This window comes from Hydra viridissima, unplaced genomic scaffold, assembly GCF_058129835.1.
Source record: "Hydra viridissima isolate aposymbiotic clone 2 unplaced genomic scaffold, HvirCarnegie_v1 scaffold_11, whole genome shotgun sequence".
NCBI lineage: Eukaryota > Metazoa > Cnidaria > Hydrozoa > Anthoathecata > Hydridae > Hydra > Hydra viridissima.
In genome coordinates, this window is record NW_028324310.1 from 10,424,242 (window position 1) to 10,449,849 (window position 25,608).

General features: G+C 28.6%; 2 protein-coding genes and 1 long non-coding RNA gene across 10 annotated transcripts; 2 read left to right on the forward strand and 1 right to left on the reverse strand.

The window, feature by feature from the left end:
* LOC149882122 (uncharacterized) lies at nt 1–20,004 on the reverse strand. Of its 3 annotated transcripts, none has more exons than XR_016445020.1 (3): nt 6,371–6,696; nt 4,279–4,437; nt 1–1,765 (listed from the first exon to the last, which is right to left on the reverse strand). It is a non-coding gene; the product is annotated as an uncharacterized LOC149882122 (long non-coding RNA). The 3 variants fall into 3 exon arrangements; XR_016445021.1 differs by lacking the exon at nt 1–1,765 and adding an exon at nt 3,864–4,165 and having other exon boundaries at nt 6,371–6,701; XR_016445023.1 differs by lacking the exons at nt 4,279–4,437; nt 6,371–6,696 and adding an exon at nt 19,897–20,004.
* On the forward strand, nt 5,723–14,140 carry LOC145191520 (dixin-like). Of its 6 annotated transcripts, none has more exons than XM_090066831.1 (14): nt 5,723–5,909; nt 6,093–6,212; nt 8,051–8,279; nt 9,779–10,121; nt 10,311–10,364; nt 11,252–11,302; nt 11,556–11,801; nt 12,202–12,348; nt 12,450–12,551; nt 12,969–13,028; nt 13,113–13,155; nt 13,342–13,435; nt 13,649–13,757; nt 13,840–14,140. In XM_090066831.1, the coding sequence occupies exons 1-14, from the start codon at nt 5,777–5,779 to the stop codon at nt 13,921–13,923; spliced, it is 1,815 nt and encodes a 604-aa protein (XP_089922957.1). In that variant the 5' UTR covers nt 5,723–5,776; the 3' UTR covers nt 13,924–14,140. The 6 variants fall into 6 exon arrangements, with proteins under 6 accessions (XP_089922957.1, XP_089922958.1, XP_089922959.1 ...); XM_090066832.1 differs by having other exon boundaries at nt 13,113–13,137; XM_090066833.1 differs by lacking the exons at nt 5,723–5,909; nt 6,093–6,212 and adding an exon at nt 6,847–6,935.
* Nucleotides 16,657–19,182, forward strand: LOC149882123 (E3 SUMO-protein ligase ZBED1-like). The gene is made up of 2 exons (XM_090066837.1): nt 16,657–18,953; nt 19,049–19,182. The coding sequence occupies exon 1, from the start codon at nt 17,377–17,379 to the stop codon at nt 18,745–18,747; it is 1,371 nt and encodes a 456-aa protein (XP_089922963.1). The 5' UTR covers nt 16,657–17,376; the 3' UTR covers nt 18,748–18,953; nt 19,049–19,182.
* Nucleotides 20,005–25,608: the final 5,604 nt, after the last annotated feature.

Sequence of the window (25,608 nt, forward strand, 5' to 3'; positions counted from 1 at the left end):
TTTCTTAACCCTAAATAATATAATATTTTCAAATCTACAACTACTCATGTATGTAACACAAATTTACGGTCATCTTGTTCGTTGTTTAGTAAAAACTGAACAAATACTGCATACTGAAACTTTATTCTAGAAAATTAGAATTAGCTAATAAAACATCTCATCTGGTCAGTGTTTTGAATAAAACTTTATTACTTAGGTTTTTATCAGCAGTCAATTCATCTTGTCTCTACAAGTACTTTGGAGAAAAAAGCTCAAACATTCAAATAACTTCAAATGAACGTATCATATTCAAATAACTTCAATTGAACGTTATGATTGTTCAATAGTTGTACTCGATATGCCAAACAGTTAATGCAGTAGTTAACTTCTACAAATAGAGTTCCAATGTGTCTACTTTAAGGACCAAAAAATATTACTTCTAACAGCGGTGGAGGAGGTTCAATGTCGACCACTCAACAATTTTCCATCGTCTTAAAAAGCTCGGAAAGGTAAGGAAGCTTGCTGGATGGATCCCTTACGAGCTCTCTGATAAAAAAAAAACGGAATGTTGACGCATTTTTACCAATTTACTGCAGCAAAACGAACAAACACCATTTTTGAAAAATCTTGTTACTGGGAATGAATCGTGGTTGTTGTTCAATAATGTCAAAAGAAAGAAGGTTTGCGTATTGCGAGGTGTTTCACCCGAAGGATTTCCACTGTAAAAAGGCTATGTGGTGTGTCTGGTGGGACAGAAGCGGTATCATCCACTGAGAAATCATATTGAACTTATTAATGATTTGACGACGCTGATAAACGGCAACAATGGGGAATCCCGTACAAAAATGGCAAGCGACAGTTCCACATTAATAGCGATGTCTATCTGCCTCAACTCAACCGCTTCACGCTGCAATCGAAGTGAAACTACTACAAAAAAAGAACCATATTGTCTTTCACTATGATAATACTCGTCCTTATGATGAACGTCTGTCTTCGGATCGATTGCCAATAAGGGATGGGATCTGCTCCCACATCCGCCATATTCACCGACCAAAGCTCCTACAGATTACCACGTCAATCCCTAGCTGAAAAACTGTCATAGTGACAAAATTTTCGACAATTTGGATGATTTGGTGGCCGATGTTTAAGTATGGATTGGCTCCTAGAACTTTGACTTTTTCGCCCGTGGAATCGACTAACAGCCAAGCAAATGGGAAGCAGTTTTTGAAGTGGATGGTGACTACACACTGGAATAATCATTTTAAAATGTATTTGTTGAATATTTTTTATCGTTTTCGTTAAATAAAACTTGTTGAAAAAAAGCCGAAATAATTATACACCAACCCAATATTATAACAACTCATATTTAGCTTATATGTTACGCATATGCAGATTATGCATATCTTACACTTTTCATTACCGTTTACGAAAGAGTAGTTCAGGCTTTCCCATAAGCAGCTACTAGTGAAAACCTTTCTTTAGGTTTCAGAAAGACAAGAGGTTATCCACTTCACTGTGATTTAATTAAAGTTATTACTACATTTTGAATTATGTCACTGACAGAGAAAACATTACAACGTTATCATAAACTCTGTCAGCAACTTCTGTAGCATTTTCATCCGCTCCTGTAATAACACCGGTTTTGTTTTACAATTTTCGTTAGTTAATTCTTTTTGGTAAGACTTTAGCGCCGCCAGCATCCTATCCATTAACTACTTTAATGCAAAGTAGCATTGAAATTGGCTGATTTCAAATCATTCCTTAAAGATGCTGCTCGATGAACTCTCTGTAAAAGAAAAAAGCCGCCAGTAGAATAATGCCAAAACTCTAGAGAAAAGCTCTGGAGAAGACTACTATAGTAACATATTCTCAATCGAAGCAATAACTAAGAAACAATAAATGCAATAAATAAATTGATTGAATAAATAACGAAGTAGCTAAAATCTTTTTTGTTTTTGTTTGCTTAAGCGAAAAGTGATATTTTATAAATGTACTTTGTATATAATGCTTTGATTTATTTAGCTATTAACACATTCTAAATAGGTAAGTTTGTTATCAAACAACATGTTCAAGCTCCACGCTCGATGTTAAAGTGTGCTCCGCTCAATATTCAAGTGTGCTTTACTCCTTTGAAGTCAAACAGCTTTCATGCAAATGTTTTAAACAAGTTTGCCAAAATTCAGTTATTGTAACATACAGTGCTTCCAGAAAGTATTAGCGCACTCGTAATTTTTTTATTATGGACAACTTTAAATCAATATAAATTGTAAAGTAATTTAAATTTTGAACTAATTTTTTTTTTTAAATGAAAGGTAAAAGCAATTAAATTTAATTTTAATGTCAAATATTGTCAACCTGCTTGTTTTTTTTATGAGTTAATTAGAAGTTTAATGACTACTCGGAAAAATGTCTGAAATTAAGCGTGCAAAAGTATAAGCGCACTTACAGTTTTTCAAAGATTCTAAGAAAGTTTAATATTTTATGTGACCACCTTTGTTTTTAAGGCATGCCAAGACTCTACGCGGCATAGAAACTATAAGTTTTCTGATTAGTTCTTGTGGCACGGTGTTCCACAACTCTTGGATTTGCGTTTTGAGCTGCACCAAGTTAGTGGGCTTGCTTTTTTGTAATTTGCAGTCCATCCAACTCCAAAGATTTTCAATAGGATTTAAATCAGGTGAGCGAGCGGGTCAAGGCATTAGATTTAGCCGTTTTTCTTCCATGTATTGCTTTATTGAGCGTGCTGTGTGGCAAGGAGCGTTATCTTGTTGAAATTGCCAGGTGGAGTCAGCCTTGAAAACGTCCATTGATGGCTTTAAATAATCTTCTAATATCTCTCTATATCGATGTTGATTAAGGCGATCAGTGTAAAGATGCGCCAGTCCATTGCTAGATCCAGCAATGCAGCCCCAAATGCCAATTGAACCTCCTCCTCTTTAAACTTTTGACATGATAAAACGAGGATTATACTTTTCGTTTTTGTATCTCCTCACGACAACCCTTTTCTTGCGATTAATATTTTCAAAATTTGACTCGTCGGAGAAAATTACTTTTCTCCATTGCTCTACAGTCCATGCAGCTCTCTCTTTGCACCATTTTCTACGCTTGAGACGGTCTTTGATACTTAATAGTGGCTTCTTTGTTGCAAGGTATGAATTGAGGTGTTTTTTCTTCATAAGCTTGCTAATTGTTGATCGGCTAACTTGATGTGCACCCAACGCTGTATTCAGGTCTGAGGCGATTTCGGCTATGCTTATGTTTGGGTTGCGTCTAGCGAGCATAACTGCTTTATTTTCGTCCCTTTCTGACATTTTTTTGGGACGACCAGAGCGACTTTTGTCTTTGACTGTTCCAAACTCATTATAATTTTTGAGCGTTGTTCTAACGCTGCATTCACTGATTTCAAGTTGACCTCCGATTTCTCGATTGCTGAGACCACTTTTGTTCAGGCCAACAACTTGCCACTTTGTTTCAATTGATATGCTCCTTAAACCCATATTTTTGTTCTTGCAATTTTAAAGTTTTAACTAACTGTATTTCAAATGATTTTCTGCCACTTCAATATATTCCTCTTATATTTTTTATTGACTATTATTAATCAGCAGAGAGTTTTTAACAAAAACTAACCAAAAAAGTTTTTCTCAAAGGAATTAAACGAGTGTGCTAATACATTTTAAATGAGTGCGCTAATACTTTTGCACGCTTAATTTCAGAAATTTTTCCGAGTAGTCATTAAACTTCTAATTAACTCATAAAAAAAACAAGCAGGTTGACAATATTTGACATTATAATTAAATTTAATTGCTTTTACCTTTCATTTAAAAAAAAATTAGTTCAAAATTTAAATTACTTTACAATTTATATTGATTTGAAGTTGTCCATAATAAAAAAATTACGAGTGCGCTAATACTTTCTGGAAGCACTGTATCTGCGTGAAATGTAATATATCTACGTGTAATTGTAATATATCAGCGTGTAGTTGAATAGCAAGCTGTAAATATTTATACAGTTACTGCAATCAATAATAAAAGCAAAATTTCTTTGCGATCTGACATTTGATTGGAGGTTATTTGAAGTTTTGAAAAACAGGACACCTACTTATCCACACACGATGCATACGATGCGCATTGCCTGATCTGAGTTCAGAAAAAAGTCAAGACCTGCATCTTTGATACCATTTCAGTAACTGTTAATAATAATAAAGCAACTGCTTTGTCAGCTATTTTATTGTTAGTGAAAAAACGTTCTTAGATTAAAAAGAAGCGGATTACAGCCCAGTTCGAAAAAATATGAACTTACCTGACAACTTAAATTCTTTGCTGTTTTTGGCCTGCATTCGTAGCACTCAAAGTGTAATTTCTCATATGAATTATCTCAAGTGCATAAATATTTGATAAACGTCTGTGACTGTCTCACGTGATTAGCCGGACAAACAGCAGGAGATTTATTTTTTAGAATCTTAAGAATAAATATATCTGAATGTTATTTGTCTTTTTTATTGACTTAATATTGATTCAAAAGAATTTTTACTGAAGTAATATTTTGAATCTAAAAATACAAGAAAAGAAGATAATTTTTGATAATTCCAGCGATACCTTTGCTTGAATTAGCAAGTCTAGTACGGTTGTGCTTTCGGAGAAAACTGAGAACGAGTTCATATCTTATTTTTGTCGTAATAAAGTAAACAGTAAACAAAAAAAAAAACACAAAAATAATTTTGTCAATAGAGACGCAATCACGACACAAACATTTTTAACCTTTAGCTAAGTATCAATACATGATAAATTTTGCATTAATTATATTTTATAATTATTTTAGAACCTGAAATCTCTCATGAAAAGTTTTTTTTTCTTGTTTCTGCTATTATTGCTTTAAGAAACATAGCTATATCTGATGGCTCCCGTGATAAATAAAGCTGGTAGGCATGCTGTCCATTACTATTTCTTTTAGACGTTTTAGCCTACTATTTTTCATAAGATGCAATACAGATGTCTGCAGAAAAAAAAAAATTCTCGTTTGAAATTAAAAAAAAAAAAAATTTATAATGAAGAAAAATAATGCAACCTCTTTTTAAGTGGTAACAGAAAAAAAAAAAATTCATCTATCTTTTTTTTTTATTTCATTGTCTCTCTTAGTATTCTGTTATTCCATTGATGAATTGAAGAGATCTCCTATTTTATTCCACAAAAACTGTTGTGGAGTTAATTCTTTGTAACTTTTAACCTGCTGTTCATTATTTAGCTCTCATTTTCAAAATCACTATTGTATGTATGTATGTATGTATGTATGTATGTATGTATGTATGTATGTATGTATGTATGTATGTATGTATGTATGTATGTATGTATGTATGTATGTATGTATGTATGTATGTATGTATGTATGTATGTATGTATGTATGTATGTATGTATGTATGTATGTATGTATGTATGTATGTATGTATGTATGTATGTATGTATGTATGTATGTATGTATGTATGTATGTATGTATGTATGTATGTATGTATGTATGTAATGCATGTATGTAATGCATGTATGTAATGCATGTATGTAATGCATGTATGAGTATTGTTATCTGAAATTATAATGTCAGCTGTAAAAGAAGATTTGGATATACAACTTTTCCTGTATTTCCAGAATATGAACTTTTTTTAAAAAGCATATTGTTTACTGAAATATTTAAGTGAAAATGGTTGTTTTGTGCTAAAAAGATATGAAAATAAAAATGTGTGTCACCTTTATTTTATTACATTTAATTCAAATAGTCATAATTAAAAATATTCAAAACAATAGCAGATGTCAAATAAAGATATGTATATTAACTGGATTAATGCACAGTTGGTAAAACGACATGGAAGTAAGTTAATAAATGATCTCTCAAGTGATATGAGAGATGGAGTTGCTTTTTTACAGCTTGTAGAGGTCAACAGTGAGTTTACTTAAATTTTATATTTAATTTTATACTTCAATTTCTAAAATTACTTTAAGTTTGTTTTTTAAGCCTGACTTTAGGTCATAAATGTATACCTATATAATTTTTTAAAAAATTTATGATTTTGCTGTGTGTTAAGTCTATTTTGTTCTTGTTATTGTTTTTCAAAAAATCTTTAAGGTAAAGAACCACAGCAAATAACAAGTGGATCAACTTTATCTGAAATGTGTTTAAATATTAAAAGGCTGTTTGCATTCATGTCTAGAAAAAATATAAAGTTTCACAAGGTTTCTACTAAAGGTACATTTATTTCAAGCTTGAAGATTTTATAAAGTAGTATAGTTTTGAAGGGTTTAAAATTCCAACTATTAAGTATAATATTTCAATACAGCATTGTGGTATTTATGATAGCAACAAAATGATGATGATAACTTAGGTATTTCAAGAGTATAAAGTACCTTTTCCAACTTTATGATCTATATTTGTATCAATATCTGGTATCTTCTTTTTCTCAATTATTATTGTTTCTTCGTTATTTTTTTTTTCAAATTTTTTAAATTCTAAGATTCAAAATAATAATGTAAGGTAATGACCATTTATAAAAAATCATAGGAAGGTAACCTCTCATTCTCTATTTACCAACTTATTAAAAAGCTTTTGTTTTTACTTAATTACAATAAATGAATATACTCTAAATATTTAAGCTAACCTTCCTAGATATTCTTACATTTCATTTTATTTTCTATATCTTATTTTTTCTTGTATCAGGTATCTTTTCTTTTAAATACATTATATTTCATTTTGTTTTCTACATTATATTTCATTTTGATTCTGTTAATATCAGTTATGTAACTTTACAATTTATTCTCGTTAAATAATGTTTTTATAAAAATACTTCTAAATTTTTAATTACAGATTTTTACTATTTTTATTATTTAAGTATGTAGCAGTAGTAACTAGTTTACAATAATTCTGCTGCTTATTTCAAATGTACCTAAAGTTGTACAGGTTCTGTTGTTTCAAGTAAGATAATTTGACTTACTATTTATTTTGTACTTACACATTTTGATCCACAATAAAATTCGGTTTGAAAAAAATTCTTACTTTTATTATTTTATACTTTGAATAAACATTATGAAGATTAAAGTTAGTTAAGTATAATTTTCATTATTTCTTGATTGCTAAAACAGTTCAAATATTTGAGGTCTATTTTTCTTCAGTTTTGTCTTATAAGTTTTATCACTGATTGTACCTCCACCCCAAAACTTTAAATTGATTGTGTTTTTTTGAAGCAGAATTTATTCAATTATAATGGGTGACTATTTTTGAAAATAAATATTTAGAAATTTTAACTTCTGCTTTTACAAATGTATAAATATTTAATTACCAATATTTTTAATAGAAATATTTTCTTTTTAATAAATAAAGCATTTTTTAAGCAGAAATTAAAAATTAAAGAAGAAACTTCTATTATTCACAACTTTCAAAAAAAGAAATATTTTCTATGTAGGGGGGGTTAAAAAATTTTTTTAGTTGGAAAACTTTTCTTTGCAGGTGGTTGCAAAAAACATTTTTTTTTATTAACAGTATTAGCACCATAATGGTTACAGTATCATGATTCCTTCAAAAGTTATGCCTTATTTTTATCACTTATAAATATACTTTAAAAAAGCAATTACACCTTGTTTAATGAAAATTGTTTGTATATGTTTTTTAATTGTTCTCCAAAGTGTGCATAAAATTTAAATTGAAAACTAGGAAGTCTCATTTAAAAATCTTATTTTGAAGCTGTTTTGAAATTAAAATATTTTATGTTGCTTGTTTGAAGTTTGTCAAATATTTTAATAAAACATTAGTCTTTTTTATATTCAAGTGCATGTGTTAATAAAGAATTTGAATTTACATGATAGATAATAAAATAGTAATAACATTATAAATAAGTAAAATTGTTTTAAAGAAATTTCTTCAATTGTATTGTAAAGTTTACTTATGAGGGTATAATAAAGTTTCGGCACATTTTCTAATGATTTTCATCATCCTTTTCATCGTCATCTTGTTCAGTTAAAAGGTTTATTTTTAAAAAATGGATACTTAGGCTTCATTTTGTACTTTTTTTTCATTATAATTCTATTGTTTAGAAATTATTGAAGGAAACGAAAAATCAATCATGTGTCTTGTCCTTGCTTTAGCAGTTTACTTTAAACCTGAATTTTTCAGTTATAATTGTTTTCAAAACTCTCTGTTAAAAAAGAAAGGTCTTCAATATTCAAATTCAGTTATTTCCATGGTTTCCAATGCTACTGTGTCACTAAATGAGGCTACCAAAAATGCATCTTATACAAAGATGCCTTTTATCAATAAAGACAGGTACCATTTTATCTTTCCTATTGGTTTTTATTTTTATATTTGTCCATTATGTAATTATTTTATCTGTAAAAGTATCTGTTCTTTATAATGTCCTAAAATGTAATAATGATTTTAAATTTGATGACTGTTTTGTAATTCATATATATATATATATATATATATATATATATATATATATATATATATATATATATATATATATATATATATATATATATATATATATACATATATATGTGTGTGTGTGTGTGTGTGTGTGTGTGTGTGTGTGTGTGTGTGTGTGTGTGTGTGTGTGTGTGTGTGTGTGTGTTATATTAAATATTTGTGTGTGTTTACATATGTAATTTCTTCAGTTGTTACAAAATATATAAAATTTAAAAATATATAAAATTTAAAGACAAGATTAATGAAGTATTGCAGTCAGACACCCATCAATTAAACATAAATTATTTGTTTATTTTAAAAATGAAATAAAACAATTCAATTCTTAAAAACCCCAAACAAACAAAAAGGATTTTCTGAGTTCATGCTGTGCAATTTTATCTCTGCAAGTTTTTCAAAATATTTCTAATGTCAATCTCAAGCCAATCATGTTAAGTTTTTATTTATTTGTCTTTTGAAAACTGTGCAGCTTAAAAATGTTGTTCAGAGAGAAACAAAACAATACATGAAAGAAAAACAACAAAGATTGAGAAAATATGTCTAGTTATGTGGCTTGATTTAATAATGTGCATCAGTATGGGAAATTGTTTGTGAGTGATATTCAGATTTCTTATTTTATAACTCATTTTTCATCCTTTTTTTTTTTTTTTCTTTTTTTTCTTTTTCTTTTAACTTGGTAATAATGTCTAAAAAATATTTTATCTATTAAATTATTTTACCTCTGGATTTGTATCAGTAAAAATTGTTTTAATATTTTAACTCAATGTTGAGAATAGGTTTTCCATATCTTTAAGAAACTCAAATAAAAAATCCAAATTTCAAAGATATCTTTCTTCATTAGGGTTTTAAAAACCTTTTGCAGGTTCATTGTTAATGTTTCTGTGATAATTATTAAGATTCCTTATGTCTCGAATTTACAAAAGCATCTGTTGTTTCTTACTTTTTGAGACTTTTACAAATAACCATATCCCTGTTTTTATACTTTTGAATTTATTTCCTATCTTTCAAAATTTTTCACAACCTTAATACACTATTACATTTATAAAAATTTATTTTTTGAAACAACAGTTTTTTTTATATACTATTGTTATAGTTTATTGTTTCAATTTTACACTTTTAGGAGCTTTGGTCTGTTCAAAAATCATTAAAAATATCAAATCTGTTTTCAGTTAAAATTAGACAAGAGATTTATAAATTTTAAATGATTAATTTTAAATAACTTTTGTCTGAGTTAAGAGTATTTTATGAACTTAGTTTAATAAATATTGCATTTAATAAATTCTGTATTTAATGAATTTAATAAATTTTTTTTGTTTAACTTTAAATTTTTTTCTTAGAAATGAAGATATTAGCAGACCTTTGCCATGGTTGTCATCTTCTAATCTTAGCAGTAAATCTCAATATTCATATAGTGAGGTCATGACCTTGTCAGAAAACATTATCAAAGATAACCACTTAATTAATGCCCATTCAAATAAATCAATTCGTTTAAAAAATGAAGAAATACCAGAGCCACCTGATAAATTTTCTGTTCATTCAAATGCTTCTGTAGTTACTGATAGTTTATATGAAACTAATTTTTTAACAAGTGATGCCTCAGATGAGCAAAATTCAAAAATTGATGATTCATTAATAGAACTTACGTATATAAAAGAATATTTGTACAAGTTACAGAATTTGGTAAACATTGTTTTACCTATTTTACTTCTTCCTACAGTTAAAATTAAATTTCCTGTTAAATTTCTAAAGAGGCTTTAAAAACCTAATTGGTGATCTAGGGTAATTAAAAACTTAGCTAAAAAACTGTTCTTATATTATTAGTATGGTAATATTAGAACAGTATTTTAATAGTGTTATGTTTCATTATAGCTAACTCTTGGTGACACAAATGAAAGATTTCATGAGAATTTAGAAAAACAGTTGGTAATTTCTTTGTTTTTTATTTTTTGAAGCAGAGACCATGAAATAAACTTATGGTTCTTGTACATTCTTTACTTTGGAAGTTTTCCATAAAGCTTATTTCAGTGACATCAACTTTGTCAGCAATTATTTTCTATTGTAATTTTATAATGCATTTGATTAGTTCTCATAAATCTTTCTCTAAATATTGATTTCTTTCATGTAGAGAACTCTTAATTTGATTATATTTTTCATACAAATGTTTTTATGAAAAATTTATATTTTGATTAAAAATTTAGTGTTAAATGAAATGTCTATTTTAATACTAAAATTTGTTGTTTGAATATAAATACTTACTAATTATACAAAGTTAAAAAATTCACATAGCTAAAGACTTGCTTATAATATTTAGTTAATGTAATTAAAATAATTAGCATTATCCATGAGATTGTTTAAGCAATTAATAAAAAAGTTCATCAATTGTAATTTTAACCTTGTTGAGAACCAATTTAAATTGATGGGTAATTTTAATTTTCATCTATTTTGTGTAACATTTCTTTTGTAGCAATAAGTGTTTCATGCAGTAATGAAGAAACTAGATCTTTTAAAGTACTTTTTTATATTTTTGGTAAATTATAAGGTGTTTTTACCTCCTTCTTTTAAATTGTTTTTTGTCTGCTTTTTGCTGCTTTTTGCTGCTTTTGCTATGCAGGAAGTTGAATAAGCACAGATTCCATGGTTATCTTGTTAAAGATTTCTAAAAATATTTCTAATTTTGATTTCTTATTTGAATGTAATAACTACAATTAAAAAATTACTTTGTACTAAATTAATAATTATACATGTATTTAAATGGATTTATTTAAACATAGTTAATATGTATTGAAATATTTGTGCTTTTTTAATTTTAGATTGATTTTAGTGATCTTAAAGAAGAAAGCTTAAAGTTATTTAGAGAAAAGGTTTTTTTTTTGTGTTTTAAAGAATTCTCCTTTTTGCTTAACTTTAAAGAATTTCTTTTTGATGATTTCTTTTTTTGATGATTGATCTTTTCAAAAATAACTAGTAGTATAATACAATTATCCCTGCTGACATGTTTATTATGTCGATCAAATAAATAACATTGTTGTTATTGATCTTTTACATTTTTGCTGTTGACTTTCATGATATCATGTCTGAAGTTTGCACTTAATTTTGTATATAATTTTTTCATAGGCTTCATTAGAGCACCAGCACACATTGCAAGAGCATGGACTTTCTTCTATGAAATCCAAACTCCCTAATCTGGAAGTAGCTTCAAATAATTCTCTCACAGATGATTTGCAAGCTTTAACAAATGCCAATTCAAGGCTGATACACTCTTTGTATGAGGAGTTGAACAAGCGAGATGCTATCATTCAAAAGCAAAGCGATGAAATTAATATCATGAAAAAAGATTTTGTAAATACAAGAATAGTTGAAGTATATCTTATCATTACCTTGTAATTACTTTATCATTACCTTATCATTACCTTATCATTACCTTATCATTACCTTATCATTACCTTATCATTACTTTATCATTACCTTATCATTACTTTATCATTACCTTATCATTACCTTATCATTACCTTATCATTACCTTATCATTACCTTATCATTACCTTATCATAACCTTATCATAACCTTATCATAACCTTATCATTACCTTCTCATTACCTTCTCATTACCTTATCATTACCTTATCATTACCTTATCATAACCTTATCAGTACCTTATAATTGCCTTACAAATTACTCTGTTTATATATACACCTAATGCACCTTCAAAAGTAATTATCTTTATTAGTAGTGGAATATAATTTTTAAAATGTCTTTTTTAGGCTAATCTACAAACAAGGCTAGAATCTTGTAGTTCTATGATCAGTAGCTTAAAGCATCAACTTCAAGAAATGCTACTTGGTACCGATAATAATAATGAAATTGTCAGCAGAATGATGGAGTTAAATTTTTTAAAATACAAGGAAAAGGTTTGAAATTGTTTTTGTTAGATTAATTTACAAAAATTATATATTAAGTATATTTAAGTGATTAGTTTGATTGAATTTGATTGAATTAATTTTTATTCCAGTTTGTCCAAGAGCATAGCAATGTTTGTGTGACTCTCAGTAACATCAGAAAGCTTTTTAAATCTGTTGACCCTATTCAAAATGCATTTGAAAGTTTAGAGCATGTATGTTAGCTTTTTTTTTGACTGGTTCTGTTTGATTTTTCCAATATTTTAATCATATTTGAAACTATTTTTTATATTTCATGAAGATTATTTATTACATTTAATCTTTTTTGAATATGTATATATATATATATATATATATATATATATATATATATATATATATATATATATATATATATATATATATATATATATATATATATATATATATATATATATATATATATATGTACTTTCTTTTGTATTTTTGATTTTGATGACATTTTTATTTTTAAGTTTCAATGGGATTTATGTTTTTTAAATCTTTACTGGATCTATGTTTTACTTGATCTATGTTTTAAAGGTCTTTGTTTTGTTTTTTAATAATTCTAAATGCATCGCATATTAAATTCCTTTTTTTTTTCTTAAACCTAGAGTATGTCTTCATTCATGAATACTTTTTTGATGCTTGAAAAAGTTTACCCTTCGAATAAGGTAAAAATTAATTTTTCTTTGCTTGTTATACTTCTTCTTTCTTTATGGGATATCTTAAAAAGTTTGAAACTTACTCTTGTTTAGGGAAGAAGCACTCTAGCTATAGAAGGTAAAAATTACTGTAATGGTAATCTTTACGATTTTCTTGTGTGTAATAAAATCGTTAAAATTTTAAGATTAATTTTACTTTAAGTTCGTGAAAGATCCATAGTGCATGGTTTTGAAATTTTCAGAATAGTTAATTTTTTGAAAAACAGTTAAAAAGCCTTACAGGCTGAATTCAATTAACAGTGTTATAATCATTTCCAATCAGGTAAAAGATCTATGGAGGTATTTAATGAAAAAGTCAAAGTTATTTACTTTCTTGGGAAATCTACTACACCTATTCTCAATACATCTGACATAAGGTATATTCCCTTCATACTTACCGCTTTTCTTCTCTTGTATTTATACGAACGGTTGTCCTGTTGATCTTGAATTAAGAATGGTGTTTTTGTGGAGATATATATTTTTTCTTTATAGAGATATTTTTCTTATAACTTGATGCAGTCTGAAGTTTATTAGAATTTTTTTTTTCTTTCGGAAACTGTGACAGATTCAAAAATTTTAATTTCGTTAAGGTTGGGTTTAATGACTCTCGGTGATATTAAGCAACTTGTCAACCGTCCGGGTTCATATCGTTATTTTTTTAAAACAGTGGATAGCGACTTTGGTTTTGTTCGGAAAGAGGTCAGGATTACATTAAAAAAAATCATTTGTGATGATTTATTCATCTCCATGTTATGTTAATATAACTATTTGTTCTTTGTAGTTTTATGATGATAACGAGGTTGTACCTGGTAGTGAAAACAAGATTGTGGCGTGGATAGAGAAGAGCACTGGGGAAGAAATATAATCATAGTAACCATAGTAGAACGGGAATTTCAGTTACAAAATTAGTTTGTTTGAAAAACTATAAATTATGATCTTAATCAATAGTTTTTTATAGTCTTAACGTAAAATCTTTTATTTCTTATTGTAATCATATTTTATATATGTAAATATTTGGAAAGTTATTTATTTTATATTAATTACTTTATTACTTTTTAAATGAGTCATCAAATTTATAAACTTGTGATAACTTAAAAAATGTAAATATATATATATATATATATATATATATATATATATATATATATATATATATATATATATATATATATATATATATATATATATATATATATATATATATATATATATATATATATACAGTTAGTATATATAATAAAACTATAAATATGTAGTATATGTAACAAAACTATTTTGATTAAGCTAGTTTCTCAGCGGTTTTCCAAACATCTGATTTCACAAACTTAAAAAAAAGCCATATGGTGCAGCATTTAGTTCGGTGCAAAGCCTTCAAAGTAACAGCGTATAATAATGCAAAAAAGATGCTCGAAATACAGCTAAAACATCAGATATCACGTGCATTAAAACACCTACATTAGTTTAAGAATTTATAATTTATTTTTAGTTTGTCAAAAGACTCTTTAAAGATGCAGGAATGAGTCGCTTTTCCATGTTTATTTACTTTATGCCTTGCGGCGTTAAAACATAAAACAATAAGATTTACTCTTCAGTTTGGGACTTATTCGTCTGACGGCATTGGCATCCGCAGCTTTTCTTGATACAAATCCATATTTCAATTCTTTTATATAGCGCGTAATTAATCAATGTAGAACTTTTATGTTATGAATAAAAATCCTTCCAAGGTCATCACGCAATCGGAGTATTTTTTGTCGAAAATTACATGTGACCCAGATGAACGTTTTGAACGTTACTGGACTATTTACGTCCTTCTACCCCATGGAACGAAATGCCTATATATAAAAAGGATCTCGCTTATATTACAATTCAGAGTTAAAATTTTAGTATCATTACGTTTTGCCATTCTGTTATACCATTGCATAATTAATATTTTTTTAAATTTATTGTAAGTTTTGGCCATGAATTATTTCAGGGGTAAAACAAAATAAAAAGAAAAGTAAATCCAATCATTCAAGAAATTCAATATTAAACATTAAAAATAATGACTTTTTTAGGTTCGATACGTTCGACCGATTTAGTTTATTTGTTTATGGGGTTCAAATTTAATGTTCTAACTTTGAGTTGTTGAGGATTTAGAACTAAAAGCATGTATGATCTATGAAATAACACATTTGAGCTAAATTTATTGCAAAATATCTAGAATAACTTTCAAATCTTTTAAAAACAAATATTTTATTTTTAAGTTGTTTTTGTCCGATCATTTTTCAAGTTATTTTCAAATTAGTTTTTAATCCACCTCCCCCATCCTTTAACTTCTCCTACTAAAAAGAAAAAGTTGATGGTGCTCTCATCAAAAAAAATATATATATTAACTGCCCATTTAATATCAGAAACCGCAGTTTTTTGGCAATCTAGAATTCAGAATAACAGCAAAGTAAATCTTTTTTCGCTTTTAAGGTGGCTCACTACCAAAAAAAAAAAAAGCGGAAAGTTTAATAATTTTTCTTTTTAATAATCATGTTATGAAAAATACCTCTTTCTTACAAAAAGTTACAAAAATACTCTTGTTATTTGAGCAAAATTCTTTTAAAAATTTGCTCTATAGGCTTCTGTAATTTTTTTATTTTATTAAAAGTATTTGTTTGGATAAAGTGCCTTCAAAAAAGAAATTTTGTTTTGTGGTGGTGAGCCACCTCAACAAAGGCTACATGAAAACTGAAACCCCTTTTATTTGCAAAATCGTGCAAGATTGACTGGGTTTAACAAGATTGACTGGTTTAAACAAGAAAAGAACTTTGACTTTGACCTTAAATGTAACAGTTTAAACTACCTGCCCTAGATCCTCCGCTATAATTGAAATAAATTATTGTAACATTGGGTATTGTTAACAATTAAACCGGTTTTGATAGATAATTAAATCAGTTTTCGAAATTCAGACTTAATTTTTTAAAATTAGTACCAATTGTTTACACCCCCAGTTTAATTATAAGAAATAAATATGCTGAAAAGTGGTTTTTATTAAAAATACAAACATAGATTTGGGAAAGTTAATTTTGGTTTTCCGAAAAGTTTACCATTTCTGAGCTGAATTCTTTCAAAAAAAACCCGATTATTTTAACTACTTTCCAGCCAATTTTTAAAAATCATCAATGATATGGACCCACCTTTCACGAACTTTATCAATCTACCATTTAAAAACTAGATAAGTCGCTTACGATGTTTAGTTAGATTCTTGTAGTTTTTGAATAACTACAAAACGGGAGTTAAAAAGCTGCATGCCTCTAAAATATCATTTATTGTTAAGACGAATATTAAGGAAAATTTTCAAATAACTTAATAAATAATTATTTCTTTTTCGGAAACTGTTTGTATGCATCAAAAACTATCACGTTTTATTAAGGCAAATATTAAGGAAATATTGAGGCAAATATTTCAATAAAAAGTCAGTAAATCGAAAATGTGATTTGATCCGTGTTTTCGAATTTTTAATCCGAAAAGTAATCCTTATTAACAATCTGATCCGTTTTTGTGGATTTTAAATTCAATAAATAATCCGAAATATTCGTCCGATCCTATATGGCAAACTCAATCCGATTCGTTTCTTTTTTTTTTTTTATTTCACTTTTTTTTTCTTTTCAGATGCCTAAGCTGTCTAATATTTGGGAATTCTTCAACAATGTGGAGGAAAACAAGGCAAAATGCAAGGCCTGTGGCAAAATATACTTAATCAATAAAAGCACCACAAGTCCTTTAAGGAACCATTTGAAAAGAGTCCACTTGAATTTATATAAACAATTAGAAAGGAAAGACAAGCAAAAATCAACAATACCAGACATTTTTGATGAGCTTGCCTCTGAAGACTCAGATTTTGAACAAACACAAGAAAGAGGAAAAAAGAAGAGATGTCCACAAACACAAAAAGATACACCAGTATCGCCACAGCCTGGACCAAGTGGAACTTGTGGCACTTCCAACACACAGACACTGCAAGGCAGAAAACAGGCTACCAAACCTGAATGGGAAGTTACTGACATCAATCAAATAAGAACTGTTGTTGACATTACTAAATGGGTGATTGAGGACACTCAACCATTTTCTATTGTAGAAACTGACGCATTCACCCGGATGATGAGAACTGCAACCAACGGTCAATTCAGAGCCATTACAGCAAAGAATATATCTACAAAATACATTCCTCTCCTTTTTAAATTCATCAAGGAACAAGTAAAAAAACATTTTCAATACAGACAAGTCAATTCTTGATGGAGTGGCCTTTACATCCGACGTGTGGACCACTGATCACACCAATTTGCCTTTCATGAGCCTTACACTCCACTATATAGATTCAAAGTTCCAATTAAAGCGCTTCTTGGTAGAAATGTCCTACTTCCCCGAACAACATACTGCCGACAATATTGCCAAGAAGCTCAATGAATCTATCAACAAACTGGAACTTGATTTTGGAGTCAAAACCTGGAAAACAGTCGACGGTGCAGCTAATGTCCAAGCAGGTGTTAGGAAATCAATTGGGGTTCAAAGTGCAATTTGGTGTGTCGACCACCGTCTAAATCTAGTTGTCAGTGGTGCTGTCGATGATAAAAGATGTCCAAAATGGTCAATTCTCAACCACAAAATAACAAAATTAGTAGGTCACTTCAACCAGTCCTCTCAAAAAGCTATGACTTTAGTTAATGCTGCCAAAGTCTTAAAAAACTCCAGAACGAAGTTAGTACAGAGATGCCCCACAAGATGGAACTCTAACCTCCATCAAATGGAGTCTGTGGTGGATCTTCTTCCGGCGATGCATTCTTTAAAGAATCCGAACCCTACTGTTTCTGGAGGTTGTAAGTTGACAGATCTTTTACCAACAGATGATGAAGTGGAATCTATTCAATCTGTCATCCGACTTCTGAGAGGCTTTTCAGAATTCTCTGAGAAATGCAGCAGTGAAAAGAATGTTAGCATCTGTTCCGTTATTAATTGTCTATACAACATCAGAGGAAGATTAGCAAGGGAGATGATCAAGCCAAAAACCGAGGTGTCATCAGAGCTTGCTCACTACTTCAATGAAGATCTAAACAAAAGATTCGAAGGGGAGTTGATGAATATTGAATTCTCTATAGCTCATTTTTTAGATCCTAACAGCAAGGGCATGTGCTTTGTGGATGAGGGGGAAAAATTTGAAGTAGTCAAAACTGCAGTAAAAAAAGCTATGGAAGAACTGTCAAAAAAAGAAATTTTGGCTAGCCAAAGCACTCCTTCCCCTTCAATGTTGGATGATGAAGATGATGACGACTTTGATTTCACTGAACAACTGAGGAAGAAAGTGTTTGGTGCAGGTTACATTAATCCTGGAGGTGAAACAAGCACCAAGAAAGCCATTTCTACTGAAATTGAGGGGTATTTGAATTCAAAACCAGTTCCAGCAAATACAAATGTACTGGAATTCTGGAAACAAAACCAGTATATTTACCCAATAATGTCAAGGCTGGCCAGAAAAAACCTCTGTATACTTGCTGCATCATCAACATCTGAAAGAGTTTTCTCAACAGCAGGGAATATATACAGCTCTAGAAGAACCAATCTTTCAATCTCAAAGGTTGAGATGTTGGTATATATGAAAGAAAACACTAAGCAACTCAGTAAAATTCAAGAAATTGTGTGGCCAGGAAATGAATTTGGAAAATGATTAACTTTCAGTGTGATTTTGACTTTTTTTTATTTCTTAACAAGGAAATCATTTCGTTTCATTGTATATTTGAATATTATAAATAAATAAAAATGAATCTTAATTCGAAAGCTTTTTTTATTCTGAATCCGTATAAATCCGTAAAAATAATATCGATTCGGTTTACAATTCGAAAAAAATTTTTCGAATTGCAATCCGATCCGAAAGTATCGAATCGGATTGCAATCCGAAAAAATAATCCGAAAAAATTTTAACGAATTATTTTCCGATAAATTATTTTCGGATCAAATCAATCCGTAAGTAGTTTGAACCGTTTAGCATAGATAATTCGGTGCACAATCCGCAAACCGATAAACAGTAACGAATCGGCGGTCTCTAAAAATTTTACTATTAATTTTTAATTATAAAAGTTATGCTATTATTTTAATTAGTATGATAAGTTAATTAAAATACTAGAATTTTTTCAAAATTATAACATTTTATATTAAAGCGTGATGTTAAATGAAAATTTAACGGAAGCAAAGCAAATAAACAATTAAGTCCCATTACAAAACTACCGTTAGCCGAACATAAAACTTTTATATTGGTCGCACTTTTCTTAAGCAATCTTTTTTACGAAATTTTGTTACTTAAACGTGCATAACTTATTGTAAAATTATTTGTTTTCTATGAAATTTTTACCATTGTAATTTAAAGCTCTTTCCGATGATATATAATAATCAAATATATAAATAGTTTAAAAATTTTACGCACATACCCATATAATATAGGAGGCAAAGTATTGAGCGATTGTTTCCTTTTTTAAAGGTATTGTAAGGGCGGTCTTTTTATAAATGTTTTTAAGTTGTAATGTTGTATTTGAAGGGTGTAGTGTGTTCTCTGTTAGCGTGAGGAGTATAGTGTAATAGAGGTGTTACAGAAATTTTAGGAGGTATGGATTCTTGTTTTAAATGGAAAGAGGTTAAGGGTCTGGGGACCATTTGGTTAGAAAGGGCAAGGGTAAACTTTTAAATGGTTAAGATTATGTTTCCTGTCCTTAGTGAGTTCTATTATACAATTATTCTCAATATAATGTTCTATTTATGTGCAATGGTGATTTGCACTCTTTTATTCGTTGCGCTAATAAAATTACAAATATTATTTTCTTACTCTTCTTTTATTGTTTGATATTGCTTTTATCAATTACTCCCGTTATATTCTTCTTCTTTAAACAATAATTTTTCTTCTTTTTCTTTATTAGAAACGGGGAAGCCTCTTCTTAATTTTTTTAATTAATATTTTTTCTTGTTTTTATTTTTGAGCTTTTATAGGTGTTCGTTACTGTTTGTTTTTATTGCTATACCTACTTATCATTTATTAACTTGACAGGTAAATAAGTTTTTGCGTATTTGTCATCTTATAATGGCTGTTTTTAACTTTTTTTCTTCATTACGCTATATAGCTTTATCATTTATTTACATGACAGTTTGAATAAATGCTTGCGTGTACGACTTTTTCTAATCGTTGTTTTTAGCTTAATCCTTTCTCCTCACAGTATCAAAATTTCTTGCCTCAACATTGTAATCAATGTTTTAAATCAGAAAGTTAGAAAAGTTAAAAGCTTCATATTTGTTCTTCATCACGTTTGTGCAAAGGAGTTGAATGCAAACGCTGAATTCTTCTCAAAGCTTTCAACTTTTTCCTTTGATTTTTGCCCAGCAAGCAAAAGACATCTTTTAGAACATTGAAAACTATTCTAATTTTTATCTATCATAGATACTCGTATTTTTTACGTATGTTAGATATCGAAAAAATCTCTAATTACAGCTACTTTATTTATGTCTAGTTGTAGACACAATTAGATGTATAAACTGCTACTCTGTAGTAGTTCTAAGTGGGCTTCATATTTTTTACAGTTCCACAAAATAGAACTTCAGGGATTGTGAAATATTTAGCGTATTTGGAACTTAGAGAATATACGCTTGTATACGCGATACGCATGTAAACACGCGATATTTATCATATTAATTTATAAAATTTTATTATTAATTTTTAATTATAAAAATTATGTTATCATTAATTAAAATAGTAAAATTTTTTTAACATTATAACATTTTATATTAAAGCGTGATGTTGAATGAAAATTTAAAGGAAGCAAAATATTGCGCAAATAAATAAGTTCCATGACAAAACTACCATTAGCCGAACATGAAATTTTTATGTTGGTCGCAGTTTTCTGAAGCAATGCTTCTTATGAAATTTTGTTACTTAAATGTGCATAACGATTTGTAAAATTCTTCGTTTTTTATGAAAAGTTCATCATTGTAATTTAAAACTCTTTCCGATGATATATAATAATCAAGTATATAAATAGTTTAAAAGTTTTACGCAAATACCTATATAATATGTAATAATCAAGTATATAAATAGTTTAAAAGTTTTACGCACATACCTATATAATATAGGAGGCAAAGTATTGAGCGATTGTTTCCTTTTTTTTAAGGTATTGTGAGCGCGGTCTTTTTATAAATGTTTTTAAGTTGTTATGCTTTATTTGAAGGGTGTAGTGTGTTCTCTATTAGCGTGAGGAGTGTAGTGTAATAGAGGTGTTACAAAGATTTTAGGAGGTATGGATCTAGTGTTAAAAGGAAGGAGATTGAGGGTCTGGGGACTATTTGGTTAGAAAGGGCAAGGGTAAACTTTTAAATAGCTAAGATTATGTTGCCTGTCCTAAGTAAATTCTATTAAACAATTATTCTCAATATAATATTCTATTTATGTGTAATGGTGGTTTGTACTCTTTTATTCGTTGCGCTAATAAAATTGCAAATATTATTTTCTTACTCTACTTTTTTTGTCTGATACTGTTTTTATCAATTACTCCTGTGATATTCTTTTTTAAGCAAGTATTTCTTCTTCTTTTCTATATTAGAAACGGCGAAACTCCCTCTTAATTTTTTTAAATAATGTTTTTCCTTATTTCTATTTTTGAGCTTTTATAGGTGTCCGTTACCGTTTGTTTTTATGGCTATACCTACTTATCATTTATTTACTTTTCAGGTAAATAAGTTTCTGCGTTTTTGTCATCTTTTAATCGCTGTTTTTCACTTTTTTTTCTTCATTACGCTTTATTGCCTTATCATTTATTTACATGACAGGTTGAATAAGTCTCTGTGTATACGTCTTTTTCTAATCGCTGTTTTTAGCTTAATCCTTTCTCCTCACAGTATCAAAATTTCTTGTCTCAACATTGTAATCAATATTTTGGAAATGATGTTTTATATACGAAAGTTAGAAAAGTTAAAAGTTTCATATTTGTTCTTCATCACGTTTGTGCAAAGAAGTTGAATGCAAACGCTAAATTCTTCTCAAAGCTTTCAACTTTTTCCTTTGATTTTTGCCCAGCAGGCAAAAGACATCTTTTAGACCATTGAAAACTGTTTTAATTTGTATCTATTATAGATACGTATATTTTTGACGTATATTATATATAATATACGTTTAAAGTATACGCATTCTCTTTAATCCGAGAACTAACGAGTATCTTATAGAAAAAGAATATCAGTAAACTGTTGAAAACATTTTCAAATACAATCCCAGCGGGCAAAAGATGTATTTTAGACTATTTTTATTTGCATCTATCATTGTATGTTAGACATCAAAAAAATCTCTAATTGCAGCGATTTTATTTATGTCCAGTTGTAGACACATTTAGATGTATAAACTGCTACTCTGTAGTAGTTCTAAGTGGGCTTTGTATTTTATAATTCTACAAAATAGAACTTTATGGATTGTAAAATATTTAGCCTATTTGGAACTTAGTTTATTTTTTGCGTTTATCATAGAACAATTTGAATAAATATTGTCCATTCGATGACGACTTGTTGCCAGTAATTTGATATGATATTCATTCAGAAAATCGTAGTCTTTGACTTTGTCTTCTTTAACTTCAGCACAATGGTGTAGGTTTAGAAGACGAAGTTAAAGATACTGAATGCAGTAATGCCTTTAGCGTTGAAAAACAAGAGAAACAGAAAAAAAAAAAATTAAATAAACAAAATATGAATTGACATGTTCTGAAAACTTTTAATTATGAAACTGCTTTTATGTTCGAAATGGAAATTTTGAACTTTCAAAAAGTGGAGTTAATCGATTTAAGTACTGAACGACTCACTTGACGCAAACTTTTTTTTGGAGTTATTTTTGATTTTCCGAAAGTTTACCATTTCTAGTTTGAACTTTTTAAACAAAATGTATTTAGATAATTTTACATTTTTGCAGCCAATTTATAATATATTTTTTTTTACATTTTAATTTCTCAGACTTTTATATAAAACTTACATATTTTTATATTTTAACTTAGTGTAGACTATTAAACCCGCTTATTAGTTTATACCAAAGATACAATGTTAAGTCAAAATGTAAAGTAAAAAAAAAATCACAATGTTAAGTCGAAAAAAAATCCTGCCATTAGAAACTTATATATTTATCAATATTTGAGCTCAAGATATAAAACTTGATTATCATCAGTTTCTTAATTTTCATATCACCATTCCTTAGTTCCGCCGCCATCTTGGGAGGCCAAAACTGGCTTCAAAAAATTTTTTCATATACGCTATCCAGTTATATTTTGAGATCAGTGGAAAAATGTTTCTGACATAATTTATGTCGACAGAAAATGTCTCAGACATAAAATTATGTCAAAGTAAGTGGACAGAAAAATGTTTCTGACATAATTTATGTCGACAGAAAATGTCTCAGACATAAAATTATGTCAAAGTAAGTTGGCAGAAAATTATTTCGGACATATTTTGTGTCGGCAGAAAATTTGTCTTGGACATATTGGACAGATAACAACTCTGGGCGTAACTATGACAAGGGAAACACACACACATAGCCTTGTCAAAACCAAGTGATGAAAAAAAAAGTTTTTCTTCGCAGTTTGATATTATTTATCTTCTCAATTGCCATTAATGTTAATATATATTTTGATGAATTGGCAATATGTTTGCTTAAGCAGAGGCTTAAACAAACCAATTGCAGGAAACTCCTTACTCTATCCTTCCTTTTACTTCATATTCATGAGCAACCTCTATGTATCGATGCAATGTTTCATCAGCTGTTTAGCAACTTTTCACTGGTCCACTCTCTCTCTCTCTCTCTCTCTCTCTCTCTCTCTCTCTTTATATATATATATATATATATATATATATATATATATATATATATATATATATATATAAATGGGTAATAAATAAAGTTTTGGCTTACATTTATTGTGTTAAAAGTGACTGACCTTAGGTTATGCCCACACGTTGTCCTACTATTAAAGTAGTTACGAAATATGGAAGGAAGGAGACCGTGTTGTTAATCCCAGACAAATAAACAATTTAGAAACTGGATTATATCATAGAAACGAAGAACTTTGGATATAAGATACAGGATATCAGTAGGGAAGTCTCTTGGACAGAAATGAATTATTCGTATTGCTCTATTTTGAAGCGAAACGATTTTAGAAAGACAGACGGTTTTAGATTGTCCCCAAACTTTGCATGCTTATTGAAAGGTGAACCAAAAATTGCGTCATATATAGATAGTAATGTTTCAAAATTAAGGCAGTGTGTTTTTGCTAACATGCCGTTGGAACGGTATAATTTCAGAGTTAGGTTATTTACATGTGTTGATTTATATCTTATATAAGGTTATTTATATCTGTGTGTGTGTGTGTGTGTGTGTGTGTGTGTGTGTGTGTGTGTGTGTGTGTGTGTGTGTGTGTGTGTGTGTGTGTATTTACAAGAAGAAAAAATTGAGTGCTAAGATCTGATAAAAGTGTTAAATACTGTAAAAACTCATCTAAATTAAAAAAAAAGTTATTTAGCTTCTACGCTCAGATAATTAGATTATGTGTTTTTAAAAGTGTAAACAAATCAGCATATAATAACTTATAATGCGTTTAATAACTTGTCGCTTCTGAACGACCGTGCCCATCTCTTTGATGTCCTATTAAACCCGCTTATTAGTTTACACCATAGATACAATGTTAAGTCAAAATGTTAATTCAAAAAAAAATCTCAATGTTGAGTTGAAAAAAAAATCTTTTCTTTTTTAAATAACTTTTTTAAAATAATTTCTCAACTTCCCTGGCTATACATGATGACCAGATGTATAGATTTTCATAAGTATCGAGCAATTTAAGATAATAAATTTAAGAAAAAATAGACAGCACTCTTTAAAAATTAAATTTTTATGTAAGATTTTTAATAAACTGTTAAAAATTTCTGTTCTGCTTTTTTATTAGGGCATCTTCTTACTGTGCTGTAAATAACACTAACGCAACCAACCTTACTACTAAACTCAGCTGACAGTTCTCGGTAGCTAATTTTGGGATCTTCCCTTACTCTTCAATACAATAAACTTTGATCCCTAGAATACTTTTTGAGGGCTTGCCAACTCCTGGTGAATCTTTTACATCATTTGAAAGTTTGTAGCTTTTCAGCGTTGTTTGAACACCGCATAGTGAAACACCACATAATCTTTCTATTTCTCGTTTACTTTTTGTGTTATCTTTGGATAAATATATTTGATATATTTGGATAGACTATTTACCATTTTACTCCTAATGATACTGATTTTCGGCCCATTTTTCTGCTTCTAATGTGCCAAATATAATAATATTTCTTAAAACACTGGTTAGAAATTGAATTTTTTTTTTTAGTTTATTTGTAATTAATATTGGTCAAAGCTTGTTCAAATTTTCAGGTTTCTTGTATAATTAACTTAAGAGTTGTTAAGTTTAAACTAACTGATCTTATAATTTTGACATATTTTAATTTGTTTTTTACCTGATTCTTTTTTTAAATTAGTTTTGGTAACAAAATAATG